This window comes from Lathamus discolor, chromosome Z (genome assembly GCF_037157495.1).
Source record: "Lathamus discolor isolate bLatDis1 chromosome Z, bLatDis1.hap1, whole genome shotgun sequence".
Lineage (NCBI taxonomy): Eukaryota > Metazoa > Chordata > Aves > Psittaciformes > Psittacidae > Lathamus > Lathamus discolor.
Genome location: NC_088909.1, coordinates 61,477,281 through 61,497,193, shown reverse-complemented (window position 1 = coordinate 61,497,193; position 19,913 = coordinate 61,477,281). Strand labels below are relative to the sequence as shown.

Below are 19,913 nucleotides of genomic sequence, written 5' to 3'. Positions count from 1 at the left end.
CTAAAAAAACATTAAAAAAGTCTTGAATTTATCATGACACTAATACAAGGAAAAAGCTCAAGTCAACTTTTAAAATTCTGGCCATGCATTTAAAAATACTTGCAGACTAAGATAACGATAACTATTTACAGTATTTCTAAATTTCTATTTATGTTACTGTGCCATGCTTAAACTGGTCAGCCTGATACTCATATGAGGTAGAAGTCAGCCCAGTAAGAATTAAGACAAGCAAAGACAATGCAGAAACAGCTACTCAACAGAGCTTGAATAAGGAATTTTCCAGACATGAAGTTGTTACCCATTATTCAGGGGGAAAACAAACAAAAAAAAAACCAAACCATCAATAACCAATGTTACATTTACATGGACATTATAACCAGCTTCAAAGCCTGTCTGTTCTAAGTATTCAACCCTCATTCAGCTTTTAGCTCAGTTCTAGGAAGAAAAAAAATTCCCAAGCTTTACTTGACAATTTAAACAGAAATACTTTATTCAAAACTTTTTCAGACAATAGATTAATACAGGAAAGACAGAAAAACTTTCTACATTGACAAAATTGAAATGAGTTTCCATACAAATGTAGACTAGACCCCTAAAAGCCTTACTTTTGTTCATAAAATTATAAGCAAGACAACCCGTATGAAAAAGGTTCTCTGCTTGCTAAAAAAATAGTTTGAGAAACAGGTTACAATATCTTAACAACACATCTAAAACATTCAACATAAACACTCTTCCAGAATAAAATCTAAATAAAGGAAAAGAGTACCTATAAGGAGTTTCACTGCATCCTTCATCGTCTTGAGTGCATTCATGATTACCTGGGCTATGTTTTTTTCTGTATGTTTTCTTGCATTTGCTTTCATTTGCTTTGCATGTTGTTTTTTTGGTTTTTTTTTTGTTGGGTTTTTTTTGTTTGTTTGTTTGTTTGGGTTTTTTTGTTTGTTAAAACAAACCTGTTCTTTTCTGTAGAAAAAGCTTTATAGCCTTGATTGCATTGTAGGGAAAAAAAAGTCTCTAGTATAAAAGGATTCATAATATCATAGTATCCCCTTCCCCAACAGCACCTAACAATAAAAGAGATAACAGCAACTGACTAGTCTACAGTGATAAAACCTAAGAAAAATCGATCCCCAAAACAGTGGAATATTTCTATTCCAGTAAGGTTTCAAGAAAAAAGGACCGGCATATAAATCTGAGTGACAGGGGCATCACTTTTCAAACAGTACATTGTTCAGAGTCAACAATTCACATCCTGTGAGAATGTTACAGGTATTTCTTTTATAAAACTTCCTTTTCATTGACAAAGGAAATTAAGGCCATCAGACTCGCAGCGTAAAACTTCACATACAGAAAATATAAAAATATGTTGTGCTTATGAGCAGGCTCTGTTCTGCAGACAATGTTGACTGTAATTTGAGGAACCTCGCTGACTGGAAGTTTACATGACCACACAGCTTCTGTTAGATGCCTTCGAGCTTGCCTGTTATGAATAGAAAAGAGTCATCTTTGGAAAAAAAAAAACCAAAAAAAAAATCCAGCAGCAGAAAATTGAGCAACTCAAAACAATATACATTTTTAATCTATGAAATTATTAGCCTGGCACAGTGTAAGCAAGAGTCAGCATGCAGAAATTTTACATACAGGGTACAACAGATGTAGAAGAATGATAAATATCTACCTTTTCCTGTGAGAGGTAACAGATGACATGTACCAGAAAAAAAAACACAGCTTAAATTATTTTATTTGAATCTCAAGTCAAGAGGCATCAGTGAGTTTAGAGAGGTGGTGAAAACTGCAGGGAACACATACAAGTACCTTGTGGTTTTTAATCTAAAGAAATCTAATCTCTCTATAACATTTTTATAAGTATAGCTACTAAGACACACACTTTAGCTGAACTACACAATCCCAAAAACCAAAAGACCAGAAGGATGCACTTCAGTACTTTTGCTTAACTGCAATAAAAACCTGACTCTATTAAAAGTTATGATTCAGGCCAAATTGTAGGCCAAAACCTACAATTGCCAAAACATATGATTTCCAACGCAGCCAACTCTCTCCAATGTTTGTCTGTCTACATATGCACCTAATTACTGTTATATATTATCTTTTCTAACTGACTTTAACATATGTACTAACTGAAATGTGGCCAAGTTTTAAGCACAGCAGCAAACCTGAACATTGCATTACAGGAACATATGCTTGTTACATTCCTTTTTATCCTCTTTAGAGGAACAAGTCAAAATAGTAAGATAATGGATAAAACTCAGTATATGAACAATAAAGTATGTTATGTTTCAGTATTTTCCCTTACTAGAATATTTTGTGGTCATCGCAATTTCACACCTTTCCACTCACCACTGCATTTCTTCAGGATGCAAGAGACATTTTTTTCTGATAGTGTCTTCAGTATCTCATTTCCTCTATCAGAGAAAATGATATTTCTGTTCTCAAAACTGTAGATAAATTTAGGTGTTCCTGCTTAAGCCAAACTTTACCAAAACAACTGCCCTGGAGAATTTTATCAGGAACAGAGGGAAAAAAAAATAATCCTGAAATCTTTAAGCTTTAAAAGCTCTTTTTAAGAAAAATCCACTTATCCATCAAGGGAATGTGTGAAGTAGTATTTTTATACTGTTTTAGTAACACAGCTTCATGCTTTCATCAAATTACTGGTAAAACAAATCCAAAATAAAAGAACATCCACACCTTAACAGGTATGATATTTTCCAGAGAATTCATGACTTTAGGTTGAAAAAAACAGATGCATAACCTTGTTAACCTAAAACAACATACCTGCTCGTAATAAAGGCCTTGCTTCTCCATAGCTTCAGCTGCTTCTTCCTCAGCTTCCTCCTCTTCCTCTTCATGTACAGTTGTTTTAAAGACAGTGCTTCTCTGAGCAACCTCCTGCAACAGGGTTTTATTTTGAAGACTTGATTCTTCTAAATATTTGGTGCTAATCTACTTATATTTTGAGCAATGGGAATTCCAGCTGTTGGGAAAGCTCCTTGTACTGATTTTGTTTATATACTTTTTATGTACTGCTGTGCATAAACAGCATTTATAACAGCTTAGTTTTAAATACCTTAGTAATTGAAAAGTCTAACACAACACTCAAAAGTTCTTTCAAAATCTGGGGGGGGGGGGGGGGGGGTTAAATGTATTTAAATATTTTATTTTAATTGCAAGATGTCATAGCAACTGCCCTACCCAAAGTTTCAACTCTCACATTACCAGAATCAATGCCTCAGTGATTAAAGTGAGTTTCACTATAGTGTTCTCCACACCCCATAAATACGGTTTTAAGGAAAACTAATTTAAGAAACAAGGCGCTACAGAGTTTACCAAAACCTTTTCTTTTCAAAGCATATTCCAAGGCATTGCCCAATTTCTGGTACAAAGTGTCTGAACAAGTCATTCTACTACTTCTACTAAATACAAGGAAAAAAATTTCGCACTCTTCAGTAGACTGCATTCCTAAATTGCAGTAAAGACACACAGTGATACAGCACAATTGGATGGAAAGCAAAAGGAGAAAACTTAAGCAAACACTCATGTGCATCCATGCATAAAGTCCTAAAAATGGTTCTACCTTCATCTTTATAAAGGATGGCACTGCACAAAGACAAGTTTAAATACAGCTTAAGTACTTTACCTCTCCCTGAGAATTTTTCAGTACAACTTTCACATCTTCACCAGTGCCCCAAGAATTCTGATTCTTCCAGATGAGGTCAGTGGGAGGGCTAGCAGTTACTCCAGCATTTGCAGCCCAGATCTGTTAGAAGTCACACTTCAGCATTATTTACTAGTCTTACACATTTCCAGGTTATTTAACAAATCAATGTAGTCATTTAAGTGACACTAGTGAATCTCCTCCAGTTATATAAAAAAAAAAAAAAAAAAACAAAAAAGAATATGGAAGTGCACCTCTTTATGGCCAAAATGATTACTTTATATAGGAAGTAAGTTTCTGAAAAATGTAGCTCTGTCCAACTTTTTCCCAGTGGGGGATACAAGTAATGCCCAATACAAATCCAGGTGATTATTTTCTGGACATGTACACAGAAAGTACAAAACAGAAAACCTTGCATCGTATTGACATACACAATTTGGCCTGAAGTCCATTTCAACTGAACAGCTGAAGCTTGACAACTTACTGTAACAGTTTGGCCTGCCTTTAGTACATATCTTGAGGTGTATCTGTAAACTGCAGAAGCGTCTCCTATTTTTCGGATCAGCTCCCAACCTCCCATAGGTTGATCCTAATAAAAAGGAGAAAAAGATTTCCATCAGCAGTCATTTTCTGTTACACATGTAGAGTTTCTTACATAAGGCCACGAGGGAAATTTTCAATAAAAACTTCTTATCACTTGATCTTCAACATGCCAATTAGAACAATGCTAGGTTTGTCTTCTTAAAGCTTAATGCAACCTGCTTTTCAGTTCTCACGTTACATGAACATGTTATATATTTATAATTTACGTCAGTTTTGTTACTGCTCAGTCCAGAAAAATAAATACATATTAAAATCCCCTTACAAATATATAATACTTTTAAGTACAGAACGAAAGCAAGCTTCTTAGAAAACAGAGTATGTCTGTCAGTCTTAAATGTGTGGATGCAGGTAAGGAAGAAGGAACACTATAATTTAGAGAAGCTATATCCAAGTACAAGGGGCACAGGCAACTAATTACAGTATGTATTTCTTCTGGGGCTTTTTAAGGCAGGGAAAGTTCTTAAAAGGCAACCTGATGTCTGCTTGCACTATTTCCTATCACTGATAATGTTACCTGTAATACTTTACAGGCAGATCACTTGCAAGGCAGGACTAAGAAGAGTGATGTAACACTTACTAGGTGCTATGGAAAGCATTAAAATTCAGTAGGAAAGAGTCACTGTCCATCAGGAATACTGTATGAAAGCTTATTTTGTGACACACTAGTTTTAGTGCCTTCTCTTATACAGCATGCTTTAGCTCCAGCAGTCCACACAAAGCCTAAAAGCTGAAAGGGTGCCAAGGATGCCTTCTATCTCTGATCAGCTCATTATATACGTGTGCATCTTCAAACCTGTCTAGAGCTGTTCTTCAAGCGGATGAACTTTCCATCAATGTCTATCTCCTCAATAGAGACACTTCCAGTGGCAGAAGCTGAGTGGGAAATGCTAACACTGCTGCTGGCTTCAGATTCCTCCACATCTATCCTCTTCCTCTTCCCTCTGGTTGTACGCACACTACGGCTTGATGAAGCACGTGAAACAGTCACTCGGGAAGATGGGCTTGCAGAAAGTTGCAATCTATTGAAGAAAGGAAGAAATACGCATACAACACATTTTGGTTTTACTTTTTCTGCCTTTTTTTTAATTTAATTTTATAAACTTCCCTCTCTTCTTTCCACAGAATTACAGCAAAAAAAAAAATATAGGAACATGGTAAACAGTGTGTTACACGACAAAGTGAAGCCTTGGGTACTTTTTGGAGAATTGAATGACATATCAAACAGCTTATTAATACTTTTGGAACATAGAATTCTGAAGGCCTACTACATTAAGATCATAAAGGCACCTCTGTCCATCTGTTAAAAGACTGCATTCCTGGGTAGATAGAACAAGTTCAGAAAACACTCTTAGGGGGACTTATGCCATTGTAGAAAATTAATGCAAAAACCCAGTAGCAAAACCTTTTTCTGTTTCATCCCCACACTTGAGGGAAATCAGCTTGGATCAGTAGGATGCCATTGAGAAAATGGTCAAAATGCTTTAAAGTGACAGCTGTGACTTATCAGGCAAAAATTTTCAGTATGGCTGAACTCTGGGGTCAGATGTGGAAAATGTAACTACCTGATAAGTTGAGCAATCAAGCAGCTATTAAAACTTTACTAAAATTATTCTATACTTAAGCAGATTTGGCCAACAACTAAATAGACCTGTAATTAACTCTGAAAAATAATATTAACCATGGCACCAAACACACCTAAAAATTATTTCATAAAAATGATAATTCATTATATCCTCAGTGCTTAATTAAAAAAAAATAGTAAAAGAATGGTATTTGTTCCCTTGAGAGGTACTGGTCTGGTACTTGAGCAGCCCAGTCTCATGGAGACTTAGAAGTATCAGAAGGATGGTGGAAAAACAAACAGTGCCTTGGAAACCATAGTAAAGCACCTAATAAATACATTACCGGTAAGAACTACCTTTTAACAGAGAATGGAACAAGTAAGGAAAGCACATATACTGCATTCGTTGCTACATTCTTTCATACCTCTCCTCTTCACCCTCAAGCAATTTCCGGTATGCACTGATCTCCATATCAAGTGCCAATTTAACATCCAGAAGTTGTTCATAGTTGTCCAGCTGCTCCTGCACCTTACTTCTTAACTCGGCCATTTCTCTCTCTTTCTCAGACAGTAATTTGTGACAGTTTTCCCGTTCCTTGGCCAAGCTGTCCTCAAGCTCTTGCACTCTATCTTGCCATGCTCTAGACTAGAAAACATCAAAAACATCAGTGATGCAAAGGAAAGCCCCCCCAAGCCTCCATGCAGTTTGCTATTCAGGTAACATGAAAATAAAACATTAGGTTAAGTATCCTTCCCCATTTCTGAATTCAAACTCGCATATTTTCAAATTCATGTTCTCCACCTTATCTACTAAACACAACACCCAAGTTCGAGTCAAACTTACAACACACTTTGAAGGACAACCACATGCTCCATTTTCCTAAGATCTGAAGGTACATTACTATGCCTGAATTTACTCAAGTTGAGAAAAATTGAGCTGAAGAGTCAAACCATTTTGAAATGTGGACAGGTGACAGAATCAAAGCACAGCTCACTGCACTTCAGACCCTGCAGTAAGTAATTGCTCTTTACCTTTCAGATGTCTACTTCCTGCTTCAGTTTACTGCTTCCAATTCCAAATTCTGGGAGGAAGCTTCTCTAAAGGAATAGGGACTGTTGCCAGTGAAAGCCTGTCTGCCTGAAAGCCTTCAAGGCTTGCTGAAAGTACGGTCCTAACTGTTACATGAAGAATGAGATTTTAAAAACCACATCGTCAGTAGAACTGAATATCATACATACAAAATAGAATGCTTACCAAAGAAAGGACAAATGATAACATCTTTAAGGTTTCTTAAAAGCATGCTTTATTCTGCTTGACAGTATTTGAGATTTTTTTTAATTAAAAGACAAACAAAGGAACCACATTGTCTGGTTAAGTCACTGAGTTTGCTGTGCAGGCACTCTACATAGGAAATCATAGCTATTAAAGCTTTATAATTCTATATATGGACAATGAAAACCTGCACTCAAAGTCTGACACATAGGCCCAGTGTAACTGGTCGTCAATGTTATGGTCGGATAAGAAATTTAACAAAAGGACTTGAGCGTCACATGGAAGATCCCAATGAAAACTACTACAGTAGTTCAGTGCTGGTAACTCAAATCTGCTAATTGAGTTATCTTCCAAGAGAACAAAGCTAAAGTTAAAGCTAGCAAATGGAAAAGAAACCTTTACTAGTTGACATCACTAGCCCTACAAATAAAAAAAAAAATAAACCACGAACCAAAATAAAAAAATAAACCACCACACAACAAAAAACCACAACAAGACACACACAGAAGAAAAACACACCAAACGAAAAGTCACAACAAAACACACCAAAAAAAACTACACAAAAAACAAACTCACAGCAACAAAATGTTTTTTGGTGGACAACTACAGACAAACTGGCAGAAGTTGGTTTTGGTGGTCCTGAAGTTAACAACCAACACCTCTGCAAATTCAGAAGCAACTTTTCTGAACCTAGCTGTCAGCCACAAATAAGCAACAGAACACAGGTAATCACTAAATTAAGAAAATAAAAAAACCCACCAACATCAGAAATGCCTGTTACTGACCCCCCAAAAGAAAGGTGATGGCAATCTAAAAGCAGAAATAAGATGTAAGTAGACAAAAGTCTCAATCCAGCTCTTGTGTAATCTCATGTGCATTCATCACCTATCTTTTGCACAGACTATATAATGGGAAAACTTGGAAGACATACTTGTAACTGACAAGTTATTTTGATAATTATGAAATAATACCTCCTGAATTTATATTCTTCACTTTAAATACACAGAACTTTGAAGATCTAAGAGTCTACTGTACAGGAGTAGTACAATCCAAACCTTATCACAGAAAGAATCAAAGCTAAATATTACTAATATCTTATACTTTTCAAGAAAATAAATGTTTTGTTGCAGTTTCAACTGATTAGTAAATTACAGAACCCCATTGCAGAACCAACTCCTAACACTTAATGGTCAGACTTGTTCTTAAAGGTCTTTTCCAATCTAAGTCATTCTATGAAAATCTAAAATGAAAATCAGAAATCCACTGCAGTACACATGATGTTACTCCCATCAAATAACCTAGTACTGAACATACAGTTTGTCATAGGTTGCATCATACTTCTTTGGGTGTGATCTATATGCTCTGTGATCTGATTAAGTCTAATTAGTTTCTGCCCAGGACTCTGCTTTACAAGTACTCAAGTATAGCTATTTGATGCATTTTCAGTCTCATTTCAGCTTAATCCTGGTAATGATCCACTAGAACCAATACCTCATTCTTCCACTCAGCTCTGAACTTATCAGCAAAGGTGCACTTTTTTCCCCTGGTACCAAACATCTATGTGCAAAAACACTTTTAACCTTCTGCGGACAGAAATGAAGAAAACACAAAAGTAGTACTCCTCAGTCTAAGTTCTCCCCCTTTCATCCTTGATTCAAATATCTCTCGGGCATTGCACCTTTGAGATGCTTACTGCCCTGACACCAGAGGGGAGTCAGCGGAGCTCCGGTCAACAGGCTGGTGTGCACTGGAGTCCTGTCCGATCCATTCCTCTGCTATTGGGATAACAAGACAATCTGGGCAGGCTTTATGGAAGTGCCACCTGGGGTTTCAAAACTGTTGTCCCTAAAGAAGGGTTCTTTTACCCTGTGTGTAAAAGCCAATCAATACACTGAGTTGAGATACTCACCCCTATTAAAATTCTGTGCAACCAGCATACCTTCTAAGAAACAGATATTTTTAATACAAAATGCCTTTATGCAAAATTCTAACAAGGAAGGAACCACATAAAAATAAGTGATCAGTTACCCACATTTTACATAACAAAATGTAAAACACACATGTCTCGATTTTTACCCAGGTCATTATACCAAACTGGTCTTACATTTACATATGAAATCTCCTCCTAGAAGTGTGGTTTTTAATATTATAATCATTTAAGGTAACTAAAGGTTATACCTCCATCCCATCATCTACCATTAAGATCTTGCCTAACTTTACATCCTGTTGCAGTTCCTGCTTAAATAGCTATGCTTGAAGGACTTACAGCATTCTAAGTACTTCCAGCTCCTGTGCTCCCATTGCTGTAGTCTCAAAACAGACCATCATAATTGCTCATTTTGTAAGTTTTTAACCCCTTTCAAAAATCAATTAAGTTCCCTTTTTTTTTGTGTGTAAAACTTCTAGATGCAAACTGAATCTAGCATGAAAAGAGATAAACAGAGAGAGACAGCATATGCCAGTTCTGGCTTTGAATGTTGCTTTGTGGAATCCAACGCTAGACTGCCCAAATTACTACAGAAAAGAACTAAATTACATGGAATGTCAAAAGCTTTGAACATAGAGCTATTGTCTAAAATTGTCACACCTATTGCAAAAGTCACTTAAGAGTACTGCCTTTCAAGTACTCATTCTGTAGCAGGATATTGCATACAAAAAAATCAGCTTTGTCAAGAGGCATTAAGAAATTTGAAGTACAGAACAGTAGAAGACAAATGAAAATCATGATGCTGAACATACTTACAAGTTAAGGAAAAGTCCTTTAATACAGAAATTGACATGTGTAATAAACAAGACTGAATAGACACAAACAGCTTGTTACCTCTTTCTGAAGGCTGGTGAGATGGGAAGTCAGAGTATCAATTCGCATGTGACTTTCATTCAGTTCTTCTCTTATCAAATTGGTTGCAGAACTGCTCATTTCAGAGGACAGTTTAGCATTCTCAAGCTGTAGTAGAGCAAGTTAAAACATCAGTTTCAAAGTGACTTTTATTACAAGAATGAGTCACTAAAAACCACATGAAACACTAAGCCACAAAGTTCCTCTCTACAGTTCTAACACAATAAAACATATCTTTTTTTTTTTTTTTAGGGTTTAGGTATGATGGCTCAATTACCATGCTGTACTGCCCTACCTGAAATCACAATCCTCTGAATATTTATTCTAGGATTAAAAATGTGAAGTTTCTCTTGAGCACATCACTGAAGTTGGACTATGAAGTTCAGTTTTCATGTTGGCCAACGTTTAGCATTGTATATTTGTTTACTGTAATTAAATTACTAATTCTCTAAAAAACAAACTTATGTTAATTTTCAGACAACCTAAGCAAATTGGTGATGTGCCTTCAGATTACAATTCCAGTATCGTAAGTCACTACTGCTTCATAGTAATATCATCATACTGAACAGAGGGAACAAGAAAGCTTCAGTTATGAAAGGACTGTTAGACTAAAATATAAATTGAAAAACTTTTGGCTCTATTTTATTTAAGATTCTCCAAGTCTGTAAGCCCCAAAGACAAGCATCTGCGCTCTGTTAAGACTGTAGAACTAAAAAGACAGAACTACGGTACTAAATTCAGCTTGTATCAACTTTGCTGCTGTAACATCCCACCTTGCTCTAAAACATACAAATTGCAACAAGTATAGCCACAGAAACCAGTTTCAGTTGAGACATCAGGATCCCTCCTGACAGAAATGCTGAATCGTATTAGAGGAAGGAAATTATGAAGTACAACTCAGCTTGAGTATGCTTCCTCTCCAGAAGAGTGAAAGCAGGTACCACTGGGTGTGGTAAAGCTTCCACACATTATGTACAGGGTCAGAGGACTCAGGATGCTGTCTTCCCAGGAAGCCCTATTATGAAGTAAGTTTCATAAAAAAAAAAATATAGGACATCTTATTGATCATCAAGACGTTACGGTTGATATGTAACAACACACAAATTTTCTTTGAATTCACAGCAATCCCAGTACCAAGTACCTTTTCCACACAATTTGCCTTCACACGGGGCTTCTTACTCAGATGATAACAAAAAATGCAAGTTCATATTCAAATGCATGGTAATTTTAAACCAAACTCCATAATAAACTCCTCTGAAACACGTATCTTTTCATCAAATAAAGCAAAAAAGTAAATCAGACAACTGCATGAAAACATGTTCTCACTTTGGCATAGTAAGTCTGTTCAAGCTCTTCTTTGTACAGCTTCACTTGTGCATCATGCTCCATTCTTATTTCACTAAGGGCTTGGGCCAATTTATGTTCATATTCAATCTGATGCCCAGAATCAACCTCAACTAAGCGAGTCTCATGTTTCCTTTTTGTTTCATTGATTTCCTAAGAAAAAACAGAAAAATTACATTCATTGAATACAAGACAAAACAAATTTTAGAAGACTGTCTGCTGAGTGGATAGTGATGCAGATTTCAGCTAGCCTTGTGGATCAGCATTAGCTTGCTTCACATTGAAACTGTCAGTAGCAACACAGAGCCATTTGTCCACTCTGATATGCCAAGGTACTTTATTTTGCAATAGCCAATAAGTAAAATAAGAGCTAGGATACCATCAGCATGTAAAGTCACATTCCTGAGAGTTGTCTGTATTTTCACCAAATACACCTCAATACGGTTAGATTTTAGAAAGACATCCTCCCTTTCTTCAGGTCTCTTCTATGCCTGTACAAAATTAAAGTAATATGAAATTAAACAGTTACTTTCACTAATCAGCATTTTCCTCATTTATTTGTATGCTTGCCTGTGGTCTCTGGAAAAAAAGATTCCAACACCATGAACAAAGCTGAAGATGCACCTTGCAAGGAAAATCTCAAAACCACATACAGAACAAAGGACAGTGTGGCTTAATGCACTTATTACTGCTCTGAGGTTCCTCCTGGAAAGCCTTCAATAACTGCAAGTGAGAGGGAGTCAAGAAGCTCTAGAAGACAAATCCAGAAGACAAATTCATCAACTTCTGCTTCCATTATTCAAAAGCATTCAACTAGGAAGTTTCAAAATTAAAAACCAGCAAAAAATGGCATCTGCTCAAGTGTCCCTCTCCACTTTATTTCTCATAAAGGGATTATGAAAGAAAATTAACCTACTTTCTCATTGCTATGAGATGTGCACCATGGGCAGAACTTCATATGAAACATGACATATGAAGCCATTTTATTACAAAGGCTCTGAAAAAAAAAAAACCTAGCTGGAAATCTTCCAGCTAGAATGGAGGCAAACCCTGCTCCAAGTTAGAGTTCAGACCTCCAAACTTAAACTATTTCAGTATTGTAAGAATGATCCCCCCAGTTGTCTTCTTTCCTTTAAAGATGTGAATTCTTGAGACTAAAACATTTACCTCCTCATACATATTTTTACGGAATTCCAAGTCCTCAATGAGACTCTGACAACGGTTTTCAAGATCAACCTTCTGTAAGGTTTCATTTGCAAGCTGTTCCTTGACAGCAGCTGAAGAAGCTTCAAGCTTTAAGAAAAATAGAAGAATCAACACAACAATGATTATGTAGCAGAACTCACATAACACAATGACCTCAGCTACCTAGCAGTACACCTAACCAAGCTATGGTTGAACTTGACAACCAAATCCAGTATTTACACCACTAACGTCTTTTCCACCCTTGCAATCACTTGTACAAGTGAATTCTAGATACTTCATGTTGGTAAGTAGCATTGAAATGCTACTTAGCAACTTTCCATACAAAACTTCAGGTTTTTTACATGGCAAATACCAGCTTCCTGGTCTGCTCAACTCATCTTCTTGAGGCAGCGTTACTTAAGACCAAATTTTTTACATCAAAGAGTTAACAAAATTTGCACAAGACTTCCCCCTCTTTGTTTTATCAGAAGCTCAAAACATTGTGAATCACAAGCAGAACCAACAGGAGGGCAGAGAGAACCACAAACTTATTTGTCAGTTTTTTGTATCTGCATCGTGAAGTCAGTCTCTCCCCCAAAGCAGTTCTGCAATTTGCCAAGTTTATTTTGACTTTTGACCTGCTTTTGCCAAGTTTATTTTGACTTTTGACCTGCTTTTTTTCCCATCACAAGTAACATCCCTTGCAATTTCAGAGTCAAAATTTTAAAAGCAGTCTATTCCACCATTCATGTTGTTAATAAGCTGAAGAGCACTGGACACAGACACCTACTCACTACTGCTTCTGATGTTGACAGTAAACCAGTTTGTTCTAGTTTTGACTAGATGGAAGGCTGGCATCCATTTTTTGGCTACAGGGCTGCATTTTGCCAGAATGTCAGCTCTCACTATAGATTTTCATATTTTAAAGTACTTCATTCACTGAAAGAAGCTTGGTAGTTAAATATTTCCTCTCACCTGTACAATTTGGTCTCTTAAATCATCATTTTCTTCCTCCAGACTTCTCTTATCACCAAGTGCTGTGGCCAGTGCAGCTTCTTTAGAATTGAGGGCTGCTTCAAGCTCTCTGATTTTTATTTGAGCTCCATTAAGGTCTGTTTCTTTTTTTTCATAGCTGCAATAAATCACAGAAAGTGGTAAGAAAGTCTAGAAATGCCCCCAAAGTAGACTACTAAGTGATAAAACAAGGTGCAATCTGAGTCTTGTTGAGACACACAAGAAAAACACTTTGTCTTGGCTTAATTTACCTAATTAAAATAAACTCTTTTCTGCTTTCTCATCTGGCAAGCAATAGCTTTCCATATCACTTGGGCTGTAGACAAGTCTATAGACACATACACAGGAAAAGGAAAGTGTTTATTAAAGGCTTCTCTTGTTTTCTCTTTAGCTAGCCACCATTAAAACAGCCTACCTTCAACAGTATCTTAGTAGGAAGAAATAAGCTCTCCCATCAGAAAGCTCTTTCCATAGGGTGGAAAGAAGTAAATTAACTTCATAGCTTTTTATCCACTTGAGAACTTGTGCAAATAGCCCATTTCTAATTAACAGACCAACTTCTCAATGAAGATTTTATGTTCCCTGTCTGTAAGCAAGTCCTTCATAAGCAGAAGCTGTATCACTGAAAATTGCCTTCTAATCATGCATAGTAGCAGTTACACAGCTCTGAGGAAAGATAACCGAATCCTGCCTATACAACAGTATGCTGAACCACTGAAACTGCACTGGTGCAGAGGTACAGGTGTCCTCCTTTACAAAAGCAAACACACAAGATTATCAAAATACTCAAATTGTTTTTCATTCCTACATAAGCAGTCAGTGCCTAGAGGTTTATTCCCTAAAATAGCACATGCAAACAAATTAGTCAAATAAGAAAAGTAATGCAACACAAAACCACACTCTTCAGCCTAAATTAACTAATTATTCACAAATAATTCTATGACAGGCTACTATCAGAAATGGGTAAAAGGAAAATAATACTCAGTAATCAAAATACTGTTCCTTTAGATGGCACAAGCAGTTGTGTCTAAATGTGTAACACAAGTTCTTCCACCTTGAAGGTGATTCTTTTTCTCTCTGGGATAATCACAATTCCCTACTAAGGGCAGTAGCATACATCAGTTCTAGATGTTTATAATCAATAATTGATTTTACTGGAAAGGACAGATTCAGGCTCAGTAAGACAACAGCTAGCACTTTCTTCAGTTTTTACACTTTTTGCAAAATTAAGAAAAAACCACCACCAGAATTCACACCACTAAACTGAGGAGACTGAAAACTGGATAAAGATTCTTACGAACAAGATTCAAAACTGTCAAAGCATTAATACACTCGTTATTTTTAATCACTCTATTGCCCATAAGAAACAATATGAATGCTTCTCAGTGAAATGAGACTAATACTAAAAATAAACACAATTTTGAAAGGAAAGATTCTCAAATTTAAAAGATACATGCAACATACATAATTAACATAATCCTCAAGAGAGACTTGCAAAAAAACACCTGCAGACACAAAAGTAACGTTTCACCACTACAGCCAGAAGATGGCAGGCTTTACATACTCAGCCAGCTAATCCGGCTCCGGGTGAGTAAACACACTTAACTAAACGGGTAGACTGCAAGAGCCTACACACACACAAATACTCTTCTATCTATCCTCAACTACTTTTTTCATTGCTGCTGCTCAACACTACCCAGTCCCTCAACAGCAATTTACCTACCCCTGCTTAGACCCAACAGTTCAGAACAGTTAGGTCCACAGATAGGCAAAAGTGCAGAATTTAGGTTTTCATCATGTGGACTCCTAGTTCTCCCTCTTAGAATTATTCACTGAAGATCTCTGCCCCATCTCTCCCCTCCCGCCCAGGCCTGTAGGAACTTCACCATGCAAGGAAGCTGTGCAGCAGAGGACAAAAAAGAGGGAAGGAAATGTGTCATGCTATGGTACATCTATAATAAAATCTCCATTACCTATTAGGGAGGTATGAAGGCCCACATCAGGCCTTCGTCATTTGATCACTCCTGGATAAAACTTTAATCAAAACATGGAGACACTGCTGCAGACACACTTTCTCACACGACTTCATACTGAAACCAAGCTGGATCCTAAAACCAGAAAGTCGCACACACACAGGCTACAGTGTGCTGCTCCACACGCTACCCCAAATTACCAGCTTATCTTGGACTTCAAAACAGGAAGACTCCCCTGGCAAAGTTACTTTTTCTTTTTTTTTTTTTTTTTTTAATGCAAATACCTTTACCAACTACAAACTGGCAGACAGCTGAGAAAGAGCTCTTGCAATTTGGGCAGGACAGAAAAAGATGTATAATATGGACAAACAACAATACGATTAAAACCCAATACACTGCTTGTACCACTAAATTTGGTATTACAAATTTCATCAGACCGAAGTACCCTTCTGGCTTGTCTGCAACAAGATGACTGTGAAGCCATCCTGCAATTTAATGTAAGTGAAGTCACAGAGAGGGGAAGAGGGATTAAAATTAAGCACTATTAGCTGTTAGCGTTATGATTTGTTTAATTATGTGTTTGGATGAGCTGTCTCGTTCTCAGAAAGAAACAGAAACTGGAGCTCAACACTTCAAACACTGAAAGCCAGATGAAATCTCAGCTCAGCAGTGTCATCCCAACCCTAAAGGAATATGGGAAAGTGAAACAAGATCAGAAATGCCTCTGTGAATTACAAAAAAACAAACATCAAATGTGTACAACATATACATCACCCTTACACCTAGTAATTTTTACCAGGAAGAACATCAATCTCCTCCTTATTTCTCTGGGTGCTCTTTTACAATGCACATTAGAAGAGTGTCAGGTTTCAGATTAAAGCTCATCAGTTCTGTTACCAGCAATCTTCACCTCTTAAAATCACCTACAATAACGAATACATGCTTTGAAACATTTCAAGTCTGCTTCCTCAAAACAGTTCCTCCAGCTCTTACAGCACACCAAATATGCACCACAGGAAGCCCTGCAACAGTTGTTACAACTTCACTTCTATTAAGATAACATTGTTCTTCTGAGTAGTTGCTCTGTGTACCAGCTGCAAAATGCCTCACACACAGTAATTCAAGCCAAAGGCTCACACTATTACTGATCTTTCTTTCACTGCATAATCCCACTGAAGAAATTCGTTTAAGAGTATTGAAGGAAGACCAACTGAAGATACAAAGCAAAAGAGTCAGAGAAATAATCTCTTCAACATTAAAAATGCATAAAACTAGTTCCTCGCCACAACTACATTTACCATAAACACTCCCTGTCACTGTCAATAATCTCTTTGATGTAGGACCTTCATGGGGCACCAAGAAGTAACCACAAGAACAACTAGGCTCACTAATTAGAAACTCATAGTTTTGTTGGTTTTTTTTTTTTTTAAGTAACAAGAGCCCAAGTTTATATGGGAGCTGTCTCCAGACTTATGAAAACATCATTATGCTGGTTCACACATACCTTTTTCCATTATGAAAAATTATGGCTGAGAGTGTGTTTAACTGAAAAATCAAAATTTAACAAGTTATACAACGGTAAAGGAAGATTAACAGCTCTGCGCTTTTTTTTTCCCAACATCAATCCTTTGACAACCTTTGTGATCTCAAGACTAAGGTCAGAATGGCAAGTGGGCTTCACGAATGAAAAAACTCCAAACAGAAGATTATTTTTCTGTTAATGGAAAGCTACAGCAGTCACAGAAATCAAATTTAAGGTAAACACAAGCAAGGAAGCAAATCAACAACTGAATCAAGTCAAATGCATAAGAAGCAAAATCTAGTAGCATAAATCAGTTCATTGCAAGAGTAGAGATCTTGGCGTTGTGCCGAAGTTGCAATCCTGAGAATATCTGGTCACAAATTTACCTTTTCTTACATTTAAATACCCAGCGAAATAAATTTATAGTTACATTTTGTTTTAAGAAAAATCCTACTTGTTATCTACTCGTGTATTTTTTTTTTTATTATGACATTAACACCTTTGAGAAAGGACATTTAGAAAGCCTAGACCCAAGACAACCACTACACAAACTGTCATCACTGCATTCTTTATCCTGAAGCAGCTTAAACCTAACGGACAGGGTCATCTCTCTGTACGGAGGGTGGCGGTGAAGGGTCATCCTGACTCAAGATCCCGGCTCCCTCCAATCTCAGTTACGCGAGGATGAACTCGGGAGAAGTTCGAGGGGGCCGCCAACACAGGTTCACGCGGAGAGCTTGCTCTCCGTAGCGGGGCACACAGCCAGCGGCTCCCCGGCAGCCAGGCGGCAGGCACTGCCATCCTTGCGGCCGCGGGCGAGGCCGGCAGGCGCGGGGCGGCGCTCCGGGGGCCGGGCCATCGCTTCCCGCCGGGGCGGAGCAGGGCAGCGCTGCCACTCGCTCATTCATTCAAAGCCGGGACGGGCGGGCGGGAACGTACACTACGGCGGGCACCGCGCAGCCCGGACGCCGGCTCCCCCGTATCTCTTTCACGCGTGCCGTCTCTCACCTGCCCAGAAGCTGCTCGTAATCGGCGCGGAGCTTGCTCAGCTCGATCTGCAGCCTGGCCCGCTCCCGAGCCGTGTCGTCCAGCGTCTGGCGGGCGTCGGCCAGCTCGGTCTCGTAAACCGCCTTGAGGCTGGCGACCTCGCGGCCGCGCACCTCCTCCCGCTCCGTGACCTGCAGCTGCAGGGAGCTGTTCTCCGTCTCCAGGCTCCGCACCTTGTCGATGTAGACGGCCAGACGGTCGTTCAGCTGCCGCAGCTCCTCCTTCTGCTGCAGCCGCAATTGGTGCGTGGGGCTCAGCTGCAGGGAGGCCGCGGAGCCCCGGCTCCGCGACCCCAGCGGTGTGACGGCCGCCATGGCGGAGGGGCGAAAGGAGCGGAAAGACGGGAGAGCGGGCGAGAGACGCCGCCGCAGTGACAGAAGCAGGCCAGCACCGGCGGGTCAGGGTCGGGGGGCGCGCGAGCAGCAGCCCGGCCACCGCCACCTCCCGCGGAGCGCGAGCGGCACCCCGTCAGGAACGCCGTGCCCCGCGCCGCGCTCCAATATGGCCGGCCGCCGCCCGGCCCCGCGCCCACGTGACCGGCCGCGGACCAACCGCGATCAGAGGCGGGGCGCGCGCCGCGTCCCGCCGCCGGCTTCAGGCTCAGTTCAAAACCCGCCACCGCCCGCCGCTGCCGGCCGGCGCGCGAGGGGGGGCCCCGCCCACCGGCCGCGCGGCTGAGGCGGCCCGCCCGCCGCGCCGCCCGCCTTTGTTGCCGCTCCCCGGCTCAGGACAAAGGGAGCCGGGCCCCGGCGGCTCTCTGCGGCCCGCGCTGCCCCCGCACCGGCACCCCCCATCTCGCTCACCTCACCTCACCGCACCGTGCCTCACCTCGCCGGCCTCCCCTGCCCCGGCCGGCGGAGGGGTTCTCACTCGGTGCGAAAAGGCTGCCGATGAGGAAAGTGATTCTGATGCTCCAGACGTTTCCTAGCCCGCGTTTACTCTTCCTCGTCTGGGGGCTGTAATTTGAAAACTCCCGGTCCTGCCAGTGCCTGAGTGCTCGCTTTTGAGCTGCCTCAGATCAATACTCTCATTGCAATACTCAAAATGCTCAACCCAGGTTTCAGTGCTAGTATTGTAACGGTCTTTACCTGATGTCAGTCTGGCTCCTAAGGTTTTATTGTGAGCGAGATGTTGTGTCCTTAATTAGAAGTAAAACATTAATTTTTCGGGAAAAAACATGAGTCGTTCGGTGCTGCAACAGCAAGGAGTGAAAAAGCCACATTCATGAGTATGGAACTGAGCACACTGAAGCTTTCGGTTTATACCTTTTAAATAAGCACTGTCCCTTCACAAGCTACAATGTTGGCTGCATCTTCTGGGGGTCCATTTATGTGAGGCATCACTGGGAGATGCAGCTGTACATCAGAAAGTAGAAACCAGGAAGAGGAACAGGGTGAGGAGTTCTAAATCTTGAGTGTAAACCCAATTGTCCTCACAGAAATTCCTGTAGAAATGGCTTGTCAACAGGAAAATACTAAGATTTCCTACTACTTACGTTTCCTCAAAGTCTTTTAGTAAGGACCCTTCTAGAAGAAGCACTTATGAGATTCCAGAAACCTGATAGTTTTCCACCAGATGTGAGATCGCCCCTGTGGGAGCTGGGTGCCCCTTCACAGTTTATGGGCATTCAGTTCAGCCAGTTTAGCCGAACATTTTTTGCACATTTCCACTAATAAGAGACACCCCCTCAAACAAAATAAAACAAGTTCTCCTGTCACAGGGGTGCATACAACTATAGGCTTTTTTCCACATGGTGCCTTTATTGACACAAACCATTATCCTGCTCTGCCTGTTCTTACAATTTGCTGTTTTCCAGCCCTTTGGGAAAATAGCAGAGCTGGCTAAAAAGAGTGACAACAGCTGGGGAAAAGTTAAA

The 19,913-nt window shown here is 39.5% G+C and overlaps 1 protein-coding gene across 1 annotated transcript; it reads right to left on the bottom strand.

The window, feature by feature from the left end:
* Positions 1-460: 460 nt before the first annotated feature.
* Positions 461-18,558, bottom strand: LMNB1 (lamin B1). The gene is made up of 11 exons (XM_065662257.1): positions 17,999-18,558; positions 13,457-13,613; positions 12,464-12,589; positions 11,279-11,449; positions 9,935-10,060; positions 6,266-6,486; positions 5,073-5,298; positions 4,161-4,265; positions 3,659-3,778; positions 2,797-2,910; positions 461-1,480 (listed from the first exon to the last, which is right to left on the bottom strand). Exons 1-11 carry the CDS (start codon positions 18,349-18,351, stop codon positions 1,439-1,441), a joined length of 1,761 nt encoding a protein of 586 aa, XP_065518329.1. The 5' UTR covers positions 18,352-18,558; the 3' UTR covers positions 461-1,438.
* Positions 18,559-19,913: the final 1,355 nt, after the last annotated feature.

Excerpts from the sequence above, each read along its gene's own strand:
- LMNB1 (XM_065662257.1), bottom strand. The coding sequence starts at position 18,351 with ATGGCGGCCGTCACACCGCTGGGGTCGCGGAGCCGGGGCTCCGCGGCC. Across the intron at positions 10,061-11,278 it reads AACAGACTTACTATGCCAAA|CTTGAGAATGCTAAACTGTC; the intron begins GTGAGAACATGT and ends GCTCTACTACAG. Across the intron at positions 5,299-6,265 it reads CTTGAGGGTGAAGAGGAGAG|ATTGCAACTTTCTGCAAGCC; the intron begins GTATGAAAGAAT and ends TTTCTTCAATAG.